General features: G+C 40.7%; 1 protein-coding gene across 1 annotated transcript; it reads left to right on the top strand.

The window, feature by feature from the left end:
- The first annotated feature begins 760 nt into the window (after window positions 1–760).
- LOC110505471 (predicted GPI-anchored protein 23) lies at window positions 761–13,978 on the top strand. Its single transcript, XM_021584709.2, has 10 exons — window positions 761–1,549; window positions 7,188–7,402; window positions 8,199–8,243; window positions 8,676–8,771; window positions 10,500–10,538; window positions 10,743–10,904; window positions 11,071–11,205; window positions 11,281–11,433; window positions 11,756–11,890; window positions 11,982–13,978. Exons 1-10 carry the CDS (start codon window positions 1,455–1,457, stop codon window positions 12,101–12,103), a joined length of 1,197 nt encoding a protein of 398 aa, XP_021440384.2. The 5' UTR covers window positions 761–1,454; the 3' UTR covers window positions 12,104–13,978.
- Window positions 13,979–14,255: the final 277 nt, after the last annotated feature.

The following is a 14,255-nucleotide window of genomic DNA, read 5'->3' as shown; positions in this document are numbered from 1 at the left end:
ACACTACTAGTTAAATTTTAAAAATAATAATAAAAAAATCTGAAGGTGCTGAATGGAGATCACAAGCTCTTCTACTGAGCAGCAGTGTTGTGATGGAGGGAATAGCCTATATGGAGACTACCTAAAACCACTGTAACAGAGTTATTGTAAAGTGTGGGAATAAGTTTATGCCAGACTTAGCCTTCGTTTACCCTCTCCCTTGTTCATTTCAAAGTCCATATGTTCATGACCCGATTCATATAAATCATGTCAAATACTTTTACATTCATATTAACCCCTCAAACAGAATATGCTTTGGCAAGATTTTGAGTGATGAAATAAATGTCTATGGTGCAATATTGAATTAGTCGTATTTTGAGAAGGTGCATGCATGGGGATGTCCACGTCACCCAGTTATATGCCCATGCTGTAGAGACACCTAGCGGACTGCAACTTCACTCTTGTTGGCGTAATACAGCTAGTGCTATCTTGACTTGCACTGGAAAATCCATTACATTAGCGACCTAACTGTGAAGTAAACTCAACTGAGGAGTATTAGAGGATGGAGACTTAGACTAGAAAATGTGCAGGATACCTCTTTTGGTTTCCCTGACTTCCTTTTTTTTAAATACTGTGTTATGCTTGTTTGCGTAGCACTCCTCACACAACGTTTTCTGGGGGGGGGGGGATAAAACTGCCAAAACTCTGAAAGGTACATCAGAATTGCAACACAAGATTTGCTCAAGCCTTAAATGTTAGTCCGTAATTGTATGTTCACAGATTAAATGTAATGTTTATGTTTCATACATGGCTTTTCTTACAATCCTAACAATTTAAGTATGGGTTTTCTTACGATCCTAACGATACATACGTTCAACCTTTTGGCAGCTATCTGGCTCCATACATAATCCAACCTCTCCCCGTTTTCCAGTCGTTCAGTACAGCACTGTTTCCTATCAATTGAATGCCCCAGAACGTACAAACGTATTGAACTCAGCCAACTACAATTTAGCTTTCTGCCACATGCAAGTAAATCGACGCTTTTCATTGGCTGATATGCATTTTTAACTGGAGAATCCATTTAACTTTAAATGGTTGCTTATGTTCGCAAGTACGGCACTGAGGTCTCTTAGTTATGTCCAACGTTATCAATGAACAATACATGTTTTTCTTGACCAAATGCGACACAATCCCATTGCCTTCCAGTCAAAAAACTACACTAACCGCGTTGTCTGCATTGCGTCTTATTTCACCCAGGACAAAGTGCAGAGTTGTGTCTCTCGCTTCACATATGCGACTCTGGCTGTAAACATACACTCACTTCCCTGAAATGGAAACTGGGCGGAGATCTCGTTCCTGAAGCTCGAAAGTGAAAGTATAAAAAGCATTATAGAAGGCTTGATGCTTTTTGTAGCTTGATGGTTAACATTATCACAGGTTTTTAAACCGTGTAAGGCTTATCATTATCGTATCCTATGTGGGCTGTACATGGAGCAATGAGATTGCGCGCATGTCGGCCCCTTCCTCAACTGTTCATCGAGTGTGTGCCACGGACACCACCATTTTTGATGTGAGTATTTGCCAATAGCACTACACAGCTGATTCAAATAATGAAAGATTGATGAGTTGGTTATTTGAATTAACCATGTTGACTATTAAAACCAACCCTAATGTGAGGTTCTGTGTTATACACTATAGCCCTTACCATACCATATCATATGTGATGGAATATTATTTGCTGTTGGCTTGTGTGGGTATGTATATGTGTTATGCAACATAGCTGACTTGAGACATTGTTAACAGTTTCAGGGCCATGGGCCTTTTCTCGTGGTGGAAAAATACAGAATAACATGAAGACAGGCACTGTGCAATGAATTGTGAGGGCACATTCAGAACGTAGTGTTGCGGGAACAAACGGTCTTTTGTTAGATAACAGGAGCCAGGTGTGAGATAACTGTATTGAGTGTGTGAGTGCATAGATATTCTACAACGACTGACCGCTGAAGCGCTTAGGAGGCTGGGACCAGCCTGTGCGCCAACAATCAACGATAAGGCTGAGTGAGTTTAAACCATGCCCAGTCTCTACTCTGACAGGCCGGCTCGGAAGCAGGAACTACTTCTGTCAAGAGTATATTATAATATCTTTGTCAGGAACAAGTCAGTTCTCTGTTTGCCCTGCGAGGTGGGACAGAGAGCCCGTGTATATGAAAATTGCATGTACCACTTAATGCTTAGCTAATAAAAAATACATAGTATACAATCGGTGACTCAATGTCATATTTATCCTGATACCAGATTCGAATTGACGCAACCCTAACACTAACCAGAAACCGTGGCTGGATGGCGGCATTCGCACAAAACTGAAAGCGCGACCCACCGCATTTAACCATGGAAAGAGGTCTGGGAATATGTCTGAATATAAACATTGTAGTTATTCCCCCCGCAAGGCAATCAAAAAAGCTAAATGCCAGTACAGGGACAATGTGGAGTCACAATTCAACAGCTCAGACACGAGACGTATGTGGCAGGGTCTACATGAAATCACAGACTACAAAATGAAATCCAGCCATGTCACGGACACCAACGTCACACTTCCAGACAAACTAAACACCGTTGCCCGCTTTGAGGATAATACAGTACTACCGTCACAGCCCACTAACAAGGACTGCCCCCCCCTCCTTCTCCTTGGCTGACATGAGTAAAAGATTTAAACGTGTTAACCCTCGCAAGGCTGCTGGCCCAGATGGCATTCCTAGCCGCGTCCTCAAAGCATGCGCAGACCAGCTGGCTGGTGTGTTTACGGACATATTCAGTCACTCCCTATCCCAGTCTGTTGTCCCCACATGCTTCAAGATGGCTACCATTGTTCCTGTACCCAAAAGGAAAAGATAATTGAACTAAATGACTACCGCCCCATAGCACTCACTTCTGTCATAATAAAGTGCTTTGAGAGACTAGTCAAGGATCATATCACCTCCACCTTACCGGCCACCCTAGACCCACTTCAGTTTGCACACCGCCCCAACAGGTCCACAGACGATGCAATCGCCATCACACTGCCCTATCCCATCTGGACAAAATAAATACCTATGTAAGAATGCTGTTCATTGACTACAGCTCAGCATTCAACACCATAGTACCCTCCAAGCTCATCATCAAGCTGGAGGACCTGGGTCTCAACCCCACCCTGTGCAATTGGGTCCTGGACTTTGACGGGCCGCCCCCAGTTGGTGAAGGTAGGAAACAGCATCTCCAATTCGCTGACCCTCAACACTGGGTCCCCACAAGGGTGCATGCTCAGCCCTCTCCTGTACAACCTGTTCACCCATGACTGCGTGGCCATGCACACCTCCAACTTAATCATCATGTTTGCAGACGACACAACGGTAGTGGGCTTGATTACAAACAACGACGAGACAGCCTACAGGGAGGAGGTGAGGGCACTCTGAGTGTGGTGTCAGGAAAACAACCTCTCACTCAACGTCAACAAAACAAGGGAGATTATCGTGGACTTCAGGAAACAGCATGACCATTACAGCACCCGACGTCACAGGAAGGCCAAAAGATCATCAAGGACATCAACCACCCGAGCAACTGCCTGTTCACACCGTTATCATCCAGAAGGCGAGGTCAGTACAGGTGCGTCAAATCTGGGACCGAGAGGCTGAAAAACAGCTTCTATCTCAAGGCCATCAGACTGCTAAACAGAAATCATTAACTCAGAGAGGCTGCTGCCTACATTGGGTCTCAATCACTGGACACTTTAGTAAATGGATCACTAGTCACTTTATACAATGCACTCTAAATAATGCTAAATAATACGTTACTCATATCACATGTATATACTGTATTTTATACCATCTATTGCACCTTCGCCATTGCTCATCCATATACTTACATGTGCATATTCTCATTCACCCCTTTAGATTTGTGTGTATTAGGTAGTTGTTGGGGAGTTGTTAGATATTACTGTTAAATATTATTGTTATGTTACTGCACTGTCAGAACTAGAAGCACAAGCATTTTGCTACACTCGCATTAACATCTGCTAACCATGTGTATGTGACAAATAAAATTTGATTTGAAGTGAACTCAAGAGAATCACCAGAGGACAGGAATATTTTTGTTTAAAACAAAGAAGGCATAGGTAAATTACCTCCCACCCCACCCTGCTGGAAAAACAGATGAGACCCTGGAGAGGGAGTGAGTGGAGCTACTGGGAGAAGTACAAATATGTGACAACTACAACATTGTGAGTGCCAAAATGTCGTTCAGGCCCTTCCTTTGAAAGACTTAGAAGAAAGATGGCCAGCCATGTTTGAGCTCACTCGGGTACAACATACAGCTGAATGAAAATAGTCAATGTAGGTAGAAAATGTATATTGATCAAAATATATTTTTGTCTTGACCTAATATTCTAATCTACAATGAAATATGCATTAAAGATTAGTCAAGATTAGTCTGAACATTCTCACTCTGCACATGCTTTGGGAGGGGTTTCCCAATAGCATTATGGCTCACAGATCATATTTTGTCCTTATCTGTTCAGAAGATCCCCCCCTGGATTTCTGCATAAATTGGTCATAAAATTTGATCTGATCTTCATCTAAGTCACAACAATAGACAGTCTGCTTAAACTAATAAAACACAAACAATTATACATTTTCATGTCTTTATTGAACACACTGTGTAAACATTCACAGTGTAGGGTGGGGAAAGTATGTGAACCCTTGGATTTAATAACTGGTTGACCCTCCTTTGGCAGCAACTCAACCAAAGGGTTTCTGTAGTTGCGGATCAGACCTGCACGACGGTCAGGAGGAATTTTGGACCATTCCTCTTTACAAAACTGTTTCAGTTCAGCAATATTCTTAGGGTGTATGGTGTGAACCGCTCGCGAGGTCATGCCTCAACATTTTAAATCGGATTGAGGTCAGGACTCTGACTGGACCACTACAGAAGGTGTATTTTCTTCTGTTGAAGCCATTCTGTAGTTGATTTACTTCTGATGATTTGGGTCATTATCCTGTTGCATCACCCAACTTCTGTTGGGTGATGCATTGGCGGACAGATAGCCTTACATTCTCCTGCATGATATCTTGATCAACTTGGGAATTCATTTTTCCGTCGATGATAGCAAGCTGTCCAGGCCTTGAGGCAGCAAAGCAGCCCCAAATCATGATGCTCTCTCTACCATAATTTACAGTTGTGATGAGTTTTTGATGTTGGTGTGCTGTGCCTTTTTTTTCTCCAGGAACAACTCAACTTTAGTTTAATCTGTCCACAGAATATTTTGCAAGAAGCGCTGTGGAACCTCCAGGTGCTCTTTTGCGAACTTCAGACTTGCAGCAATGTTTTTTTTGGACAGCAGTGGCTTCTTGTTTAGTCTTTTACGTATCGTAGACGCGTCAACAGAGATGTTAGCATGTTCCAGAGATTTCTGTAAGTCTTTAGCTGACACTCAAGGATTCACCTTAACCTCATTGAGCATTCTGCACTGTGCTCTTGCTGTCATCTTTGCAGGACGGCCACTCCTAGGGAGAGTAGCAACAGTGCTGAACTTTCTCCATTTATAGGCAATTTGTCTTACCGTGGACTGATGAACATCAAGGCTTTTAGAGACCCTTTCCAGCTTTATGCAAGTCAACAATGAATCTACTGTAGGTCTTCTGAGATCGCTTTTGTTCGAGGCATGGTTCACATCAGGCAATGCTTCTTGTGAATAGCAAACTCAAATTCTGTAACTGTTTTTTATAGGGCAGGGCAGCTCTAACAATCATCTCCTATCTCGTCTCATTGATTGGACTCCAGGTTAGCGGACTCCTGACTACAATTAGCTTTTGGAAAAGCCATTAACCTAGGGGTTCACATACTTTTTCCAACCTACACTGTGAATGTTTAAATTATGTATTCAATATAGAAAAATACAATCGTGTGTGTTATTAGTTTAAGCACATTGTGTTTGTCTATTGTTGTGACTAAGATGAAGATCAGAATTTTTTTTATGACTAATTGATGCAGAAATCCAGGAAATTCCAAAGGGTTCACATACTTTTTCTTGCCACTGTATTTTGTAACAATATGTGCAATGTATGTTTTGAAAATCCATGTTTTAATTAATCTAAAACAGCTTGAATGAGGTATTTGAGCTAAAGTTCATATTGTGCTTTGTCTAAAGTGCTAATTCCAAACTATCACCTAAACCTTATGCAGTTGTGAACATCTGAAGTGATTTGTAGTCAGGTGCAAGCTATCTGGATGTACAGGTAACTTTACCTAAGGAGGCAAGGTGTAGTTATACCCAGAATGCTTACAGATGACAAAATAATGAGCTCTCCACAAATGCCTAAGGAGTAGGGTTTAAGGGGCAATTTGAGTTTGAAGAAATTATAACGTTTATTTTATTCAAAATAAAGATGTTGAAGTTGAACACTGTTGTTTCTTTTTGCATATTCCCTTGTATAGAAATAACAATTTTTAGTAAATTATTATTATTAAAGTATGTTGAGGCAACTATTTACATCAGCTTTTTAAGTATAGTTGTGAGTATATATTTGAGTAGTAGGAACCCAATTTAAATCAATTTTACTAACCTGAATACAATAAGTTACTACATTTGTAGATTTGTAATCATAGAATATCAATTACGATACTGAGAAAATTCAGCAAATGAATCTTACAATAGTAGTTTGGTAACTAATTAAATTAAGTATATCAAACTTATAACATTAGTTCTGGGACTTGAAGGACTTAAGCAGGCTAAACAAAAAAAGAACTGTTCTGAACCTGATAAAATGAAGTTGGATGAAAGTGAATTTTGAGATCCAGTTGTTTGCGCTTAATATATTTGAGTTTGTAATACACTAAAAGTAAAGCATATTATACTTAAAATATCCTCCTTGTTGCATTTACTTAAAAAGCTGATGCAAATAGTTACCTACATTTTTTTAAAGTAAAAGGGACACAATATTTTGTGTAGTGCACCGACCATATCTCTGCCGGTACCCGGTGAGCTGCAGGAGCCTTGGAATGACTGGAAAGAATATTTTGAATTGTACATTACACAGGGCAGACATAGGCTTGCCAGACGAAGAGAAGATAACATTGTTATGCGCTTGCCTTGGCAATGAGGGACTGTGCATCTTAAATACCTTGACAATGACTGAAACATGTGCAGCAATGATTGATGCCCTCACTGTTTACTTCAGCAATGCTCAGGAGCCTCGGGACTGTCAAGAGCCTCGGGACTGTCAGGAGCCTCGGGACTGTCAGGAGCCTCGGGACTGTCAGGAGCCTCGGGACTGTCAGGAGCCTCGGGACTGTCAGGAGCCTCGGGACTGTCAGGAGCCTCGGGACTGTCAGGAGCCTCGGGACTGTCAGGAGCCTCAGGACCCGGATGATTCACAAAGAATCAAACAGAACAGTGAGTCAAACAGAACATCCCAAAACTATCACAATTCTGATCCTCAAAATGGGAGCACCATATTTAACATTTGTACAAATAGCAACATGCACCCATAATGTTTAAAGTTCATAAATACTTATGAAAACATTTAATAGCTGGCCAGGTAGTGTTAAGTACAAAGCACGTTTAGAATTTACCAAAATAAACATATATTTAATAACAGAACATAATGTGTTGATTCCAGGTCACAGCAATACAGGTCACATGTCTGCATCCATCTTGTGTCATCTGTATTCCTCTTAAGTATTAGCCCACTGAGCTAAAGGCCACCAAACTCACAAAGCCAACTCAATGACACTCATAGGTTTCCTGTTATCAAGTGATATTAAGTATGACTAACAATCCTGGAAAATATCCATGATGATGTGTTTTGTGTCATGGATATTTTAAAGGTAGTAAATGTAGGATAGCTGTGTGGACTGAAATGTATAATGGCCACATATGTTCTGGAAAATTCTCAATACTACCAATTGGATACCATGAAATTGGGGAGAAAAAAGGGGTAAAAAAAATATACATGTTTTACGGGCCATTCTTTGCCCCCCTTGGGTTAGAGGATGGTTTTTGAGTAAAATGCACCCTTTAAACCTTTCAAATCCCAAATAGTGAATAACTAGTTTACTTCCAACGAACTACAATAGGTTAGGCTACTGTTGTGGATTAGGTGAATTACTAGGTGACTTGCTGGCTAACACATACCTGCTTTGTCAACAAGCAGGTTATCATAAAAGAGCAATATTTTTTTTCTATTTAGGAAAAAGGATGATCATTACAGGAGCAGCAGCAACAGTGGGAGCAAGTAAGATAATGTATTTAGTCAGCATGAATATTATATTTGATCCAATAACTCCACTAATCTGATTGATCTGCATTATATTTGTTGATTTTTGCTATAAAAAAACTAACACTGGTCAAAATCCATTGTTGACATGAGTTAAAACAATGTAAATGGAACAATAATTGCCAGAAAAAAGAAACACAGTATAAATGGCACAATAATTGTCAGTATAGGAAAAGGAATCTCTAGTCTATGCTCTGAACATTATTGGTTAAGCCCTTTCTAGGTGTTACCTTCAAATAATTTCACAGTTGTGTTACTACTTTCTTTTGTCATTTAGGCCTAAGTCATTCACATTATAGTGATACCATTGTCAAACCTCCTATAACAGGGAGCCATGTATGTTTTTGTTTGTTTGCTCTTTGCATGCTCTTGTCTGCTGGGCCTTCACAGCTGCAGCAGTGTTGGGGGCACCAGTAGCCCTGGGAGTGGCAGGTGTGACTACTGTTGGGGTTGCTGCAGGAGCAACTGCAGGGGGCGCCGCAATAGGTAAAATCAAAGAAAGCTTTAATGGCATGATGGAATAAAGGAAGCCAATGGTAGTGTTTGTGATTATATTGTTTAGATCATATGACTTATTGAGTAGAATTTATCATTGATGATTGACTTAGTTGTTTTCTTCTTTGCTCTTATAATGTAAGGATGTGTATCCTGTGTGTATCCATTTTGGGTCACCCATGTTCTTTGAAACTATTACCCCACTGAGCCAAAACCCACTAAAGTCCCAAAGCCACCTCCATGACACTCATAGGTTTCAAGTGGTATTCAGCACGACCAGAAGTCCTGGAAAATATCTATGATAATGCGTTTTGTGTCAAAAAGCATAATTATAGATTTTTTCTCAGGAAGTAAATGCAGGCTTTCTATTAGGATAGCTATGAGGCTTTCTATTAGGATAGCTATGAGGCTTTCTATTAGGACAGCTATGAGGCTTTCTATTAGGACAGCTATGAGGCTTTCTATTAGGACAGCTATGAGGCTTTCTATTAGGACAGCTATGAGGCTTTCTATTAGGACAGCTATGAGGCTTTCTATTAGGACAGCTATGAGGCTTTCTATTAGGACAGCTATGAGGCTTTCTAGTAGGACAGCTATGAGGCTTTCTAGTAGGACAGCTATGAGGCTTTCTATTAGGACAGCTATGAGGCTTTCTATTAGGACAGCTATGAGGCTTTCTATTAGGACAGCTATGAGGCTTTCTATTAGGACAGCTATGAGGCTTTCTATTAGGACAGCTATGAGGCTTTCTATTAGGACAGCTATGAGGCTTTCTATTAGGACAGCTATGAGGCTTTCTATTAAGATAGCTATGAGGCTTTCTATTAGGATAGCTATGAGGCTTTCTATTAGGATAGCTATGAGGCTTTCTATTAGGACAGCTATGAGGCTTTCTGTTAGGACAGCTATGAGGCTTTCTGTTAGGACAGCTATGAGGCTTTCTGTTAGGACAGCTATGAGGCTTTCTGTTAGGACAGCTATGAGGCTTTCTATTAGGACAGCTATGAGGCTTTCTGTTAGGACAGCTATGAGGCTTTCTGTTAGGACAGCTATGAGGCTTTCTGTTAGGACAGCTATGAGGCTTTCTGTTAGGATAGCTATGAGGCTTTCTGTTAGGATAGCTATGAGGCTTTCTGTTAGGACAGCTATGAGGCTTTCTGTTAGGACAGCTATGAGGCTTTCTGTTAGGACAGCTATGAGGCTTTCTGTTAGGACAGCTATGAGGCTTTCTGTTAGGACAGCTATGAGGCTTTCTGTTAGGACAGCTATGAGGCTTTCTGTTAGGACAGCTATGAGGCTTTCTGTTAGGACAGCTATGAGGCTTTCTGTTAGGACAGCTATGAGGCTTTCTGTTAGGACAGCTATGAGGCTTTCTGTTAGGACAGCTATGAGGCTTTCTATTAGGATAGCTATGAGGCTTTCTCTTAGGACAGCTATGAGGCTTTCTATTAGGATAGCTATGAGGCTTTCTCTTAGGACAGCTATGAGGCTTTCATATGCAGTGTATATAATTACATTTTGGGACTATATGAAGGGTGGACTGATGGGCTAGAAAAATGTTCTTGAGTAAAAGTCCTTTTAACCTTTTGAATCCAAAATGGTGAGCACCTAGTTTACAATCAACAACCAAGGTTACTCTGATGGATTGGGTGAATTACAAGTTCAGTTGCCATAAAAGGAGGTTATCGTAAAATAAGCAATATTTTCTTTACCGTTTAGGAACGGGTACAATTGCTGCAACAGCAACAGTGGGAGCAGGTGAGATAATTTATTTAGTCAGCATGAATTCAAATGATCAATTACCAGCTTCAAATAATTTGTATAGATGTACAGTATTGCTACTTTGTTTTGTTGTTTAGGCCAAACATTCCCATGACAGTCATACTATTGTCAACCTCCTATAACACGAGGCCAGGTATGTTTCTGGTTGCTTGCTCAAGTGTTTCTGCTGGGCCTTCATAGTTGCGGCAGTGGCAATGGCACCAGTTGTCCTAGGAGCGATAGGATTCACTGCTGGTGGGATTGCTGCTGGATCATATGCAGCAAGCATGATGTCTGCAGCGGCCGTGGTAAATGGAGGTGGGGTAGCAGCAGGGGGTCTTGTCGCTGTTCTACAGTCAGCAGGTAAATACGAAGAAAGCTACAGTCTTTCGAATGAAATAAAGATGGACAATGGTGGTTCTTGTGATGTCATAACTTACTAAATCACATGACTTGATGTCGTTTATCATTGCTGTTTGGATTTATTTTTTATGTGGGACAGTGACAGATGTGTATGTGGTCAACCTAGGTGCTGCAGGGCTTTCAGGAGCGGCTACAGCAGCGGTGGGAGGTGCTGGAGCTGCGATTAGTGGAGCCTTGGGATGGGTGGCCGCAGGAGCAGGGTTCTCAGGAGCGGCAGCAGCTACTACAGCAGCTACGGCAGGTGTGTGAGTGGCAGTGTAATGTAAGCAAGTTTGTTTCTCATATATGGGATAGTGACGTGTGTGGTCTTCTCTAGGTGCTGCAGGGCTCTCTGCAACGGCTACAGCAGCCGCGGGAGGTGTTGGAGCAGCAGTTGGGGGAACAGCAGGATGGCTGGCCTCAAGGACTAGGACACCTGAAAAGGAGGAAGGAAAAGATACAGGAGCAGCTACAGCAGCTGCTGCAGGAGGTTTATCAGATTCATTTATCATTGATAAATTGGTCATGTAAGTCAAATTAATATTTGGCCTCTAGAGCTAAGGACTGTATAGGCTAAGGCTGGTTCATGTAGGTAAGCTACCACTATGGGGCAGTAGTCAAAGTGCAATAAATAGTTGTCACTTTATTGCATACATGAAAAGACAAGGTACTTTTAGTAGGTAAGGTAAAGGCTTGATCAGGTGTGGTGAGTTGCAGGGAGGGGGCGTGGCTAGAAGGTAATTGGGATAAGAGTAGTGAGGATGTTTGTATCTCGTATGTGGAAGAGCAATGTGTGTGTGGTCTTCCTCTAGGTCTTCCTCTAGGTGCCTCAGGAGAGGCTACAAAGGCTGTGGGAGGTGTTAGAGCAGCAGTTGTTGGAGCGTCTGAAGGGGAGGGAGGAGTCGAGGAGAGAGGGCTTTCAGGAACGACTACAGCAGCTGCAGAAGGTGTGTGGGGAGTAATTTATCATTTTAATTGGTAATGTAAGGAGATTTGTATCTCGAATGTGGAACAGCGATGTGTGTGGTCTTCATCTAGGTGCTGCAGGGCTTTCAGGAGAGGCTACAGCAGCTGGGGGTCGTGTTAAAACAGCAGTTGGTGGAGCGGCGGGATGGCTGTTCTCAAGAATCAGGACGTCTAAAAAGGAGGGAGGAGAGTAAAGAGGGAAGAGAGAGGATGAGAAGAGGGCCCTTTACATAAAAACTGTTGATGTTATGAATGTTTTTTTTTGTTGCTCCTTAATTATTTGTTATTTTTATATTTTTCTCATTGGAAGGTTGCAAGTTCAAACCCCCGAGCTGACAAGGTACAAATCTGTCATTCTGCCCCTGAACAGGCAGTTAAACCACTGTTCCTAGGCCGTCATTGAAAATAAGAATTTGTTCTTAACTGACTTGCCTAGTTAAAATAAAGCTACAAAAAAAAATCATTTTTATTTCAGATTTTTGAGTTTATTTTAGTAAATATTTTCTCGCTAAAAAAACATGAGCAGGTGCAGAGTAATAGTTTGTGTGGAAGTGCTTTCTAATGACGAATAAACTATGAAAATAAAGAAAGTTGCACTCTCCATGTATAAACCCCCAGCAATTTAATGGGTATTTACCAACCTTTCGGCATAGTAAATATTTTCTCAACACTCTTTTTCTTGGTTAAAAACTTCTTAAGATGTATTTTTTAAGGGCTTGTAAGTAAGCATTTTACTGTAAGGTCTACCCACACCTGTTGTATTTGGTGCGTGTGACAAATAACACTTGATTTGATTTTGATTTGAATGATTTCATAATGGTGTTATGAGTGCATATGTAAACCCCCTTTTGGTGTTGCCAAAACACATACTGGTATATACCCACTCAACATGTATTGCAAACAGATGCATGCACATCCACTCAGAGGAACAATTATGCATGTGACAAAATAATTAACAAACATACTTTCAAAATAGAGGTCTATTGTATAATGGAAACATGTTTTTTTTAATTGTCAACATACCCAGCCCTTTGACACACCAAACACAGAACAGGTGTGTAATGTGCTTTGCAGGTGTGGTTCCCTTGCACATGCTGAATAAATGTAATTCAACCACTGCAAACCCTCATACTTCCTGGTGAACTAATTTTCCGGTGGAGTTTCATTCAAATAAGTTTTCAGTACATTTATTTCTAAAGACATCCCTTTAAATTTGGTGAAAAGCACCTGTTAAGTCGAATTTTCTCAACAGACTCACTAGAATATATGGAGAGAATGTTCCGAATTTTAGAAATCAATGAGAGAAAGTAATTTAAATACACACATTTGTCTCACTTCAGCACTTATTAAAAAATACTCTGATCTTGTATTATATTTCGGGTTCGGAAAGAATTTATGAATAAAAAAAACAGGTTTGAAAAGCCTGAAAGTTGACATATTCAATTGGTCAATCGATTAAATATTGGAAGGTGAGAGGTGTACAATAGGGGTTGAACAAGGAGTCCTATAAATCTACCCTAATAATCGTCACTAATTACAGATGACAACGGTCCAGTAGTCGTAAACCGTGCGCCAGACTCCAGGTTTTATACTGCTAGGTATGGTCTGCGTTCCATAAAGATTCAAATAGGCTACATGCCCTTAATGATTGCACAACATGTAATACGTCAGCGTAATATGATCCACTATTGCTAGCAATACTAAAGAACAACCACACAAACGTGACAGAGGAAAGATTTAACAATGGAATTATGAGTGGCGTCTTTAGGCCTAGGTTTCCGGGGCTTCAGCCCAAGAGGTTTTTGTTCCGGAAAGAAATTGTTTTTCTGACTGAACCACATATCTTTTGACAGTAACGCAGTGTCCCGTTTTGGACTGAAGCTGCACTTTACAAAATTATATTTAACCCTGTTTAAAATGAACAATGTTGAGGTGGTAGAACTGACCAAATGAAATGAATCGTAGACATATTATAACCTATTCCATTCTACAGGTGGCTCATGTCTATTATTTCCATATAAGCTATGTAACTATTTGTTAAAAAAATAAATAAATGAAAAGTGAATTTATTTCATTGGGCTGTATTTATTCACTTATCTACTTACTTTTTCTATCGTTGTTGTTGCGCTGTCAAGAGAATTTCAGTAGGAGCGAGAGGAAAAATTACTACCTCTGTCTTTTACGCAAGAATCACTCAGAGCCCTCTGCTGGCCACTTACGCAATGTAGTCGTTTACGCTCATTCTTCAAAATAAAGGCCTGAAACTATGTCTAAAGGCTGTAGACACATTAGGGAAGCCACAGAAAAAGGAATCTGGTTGATATCCCTTTCAATGGGCAATAGGGA

Source organism: Oncorhynchus mykiss, chromosome 25 (assembly GCF_013265735.2).
Source record: "Oncorhynchus mykiss isolate Arlee chromosome 25, USDA_OmykA_1.1, whole genome shotgun sequence".
Classification (NCBI taxonomy): Eukaryota; Metazoa; Chordata; class Actinopteri; order Salmoniformes; family Salmonidae; genus Oncorhynchus; species Oncorhynchus mykiss.
Note: the sequence above shows the minus strand (reverse complement) of the source record. Positions and strands in the feature narration are given on the sequence as shown.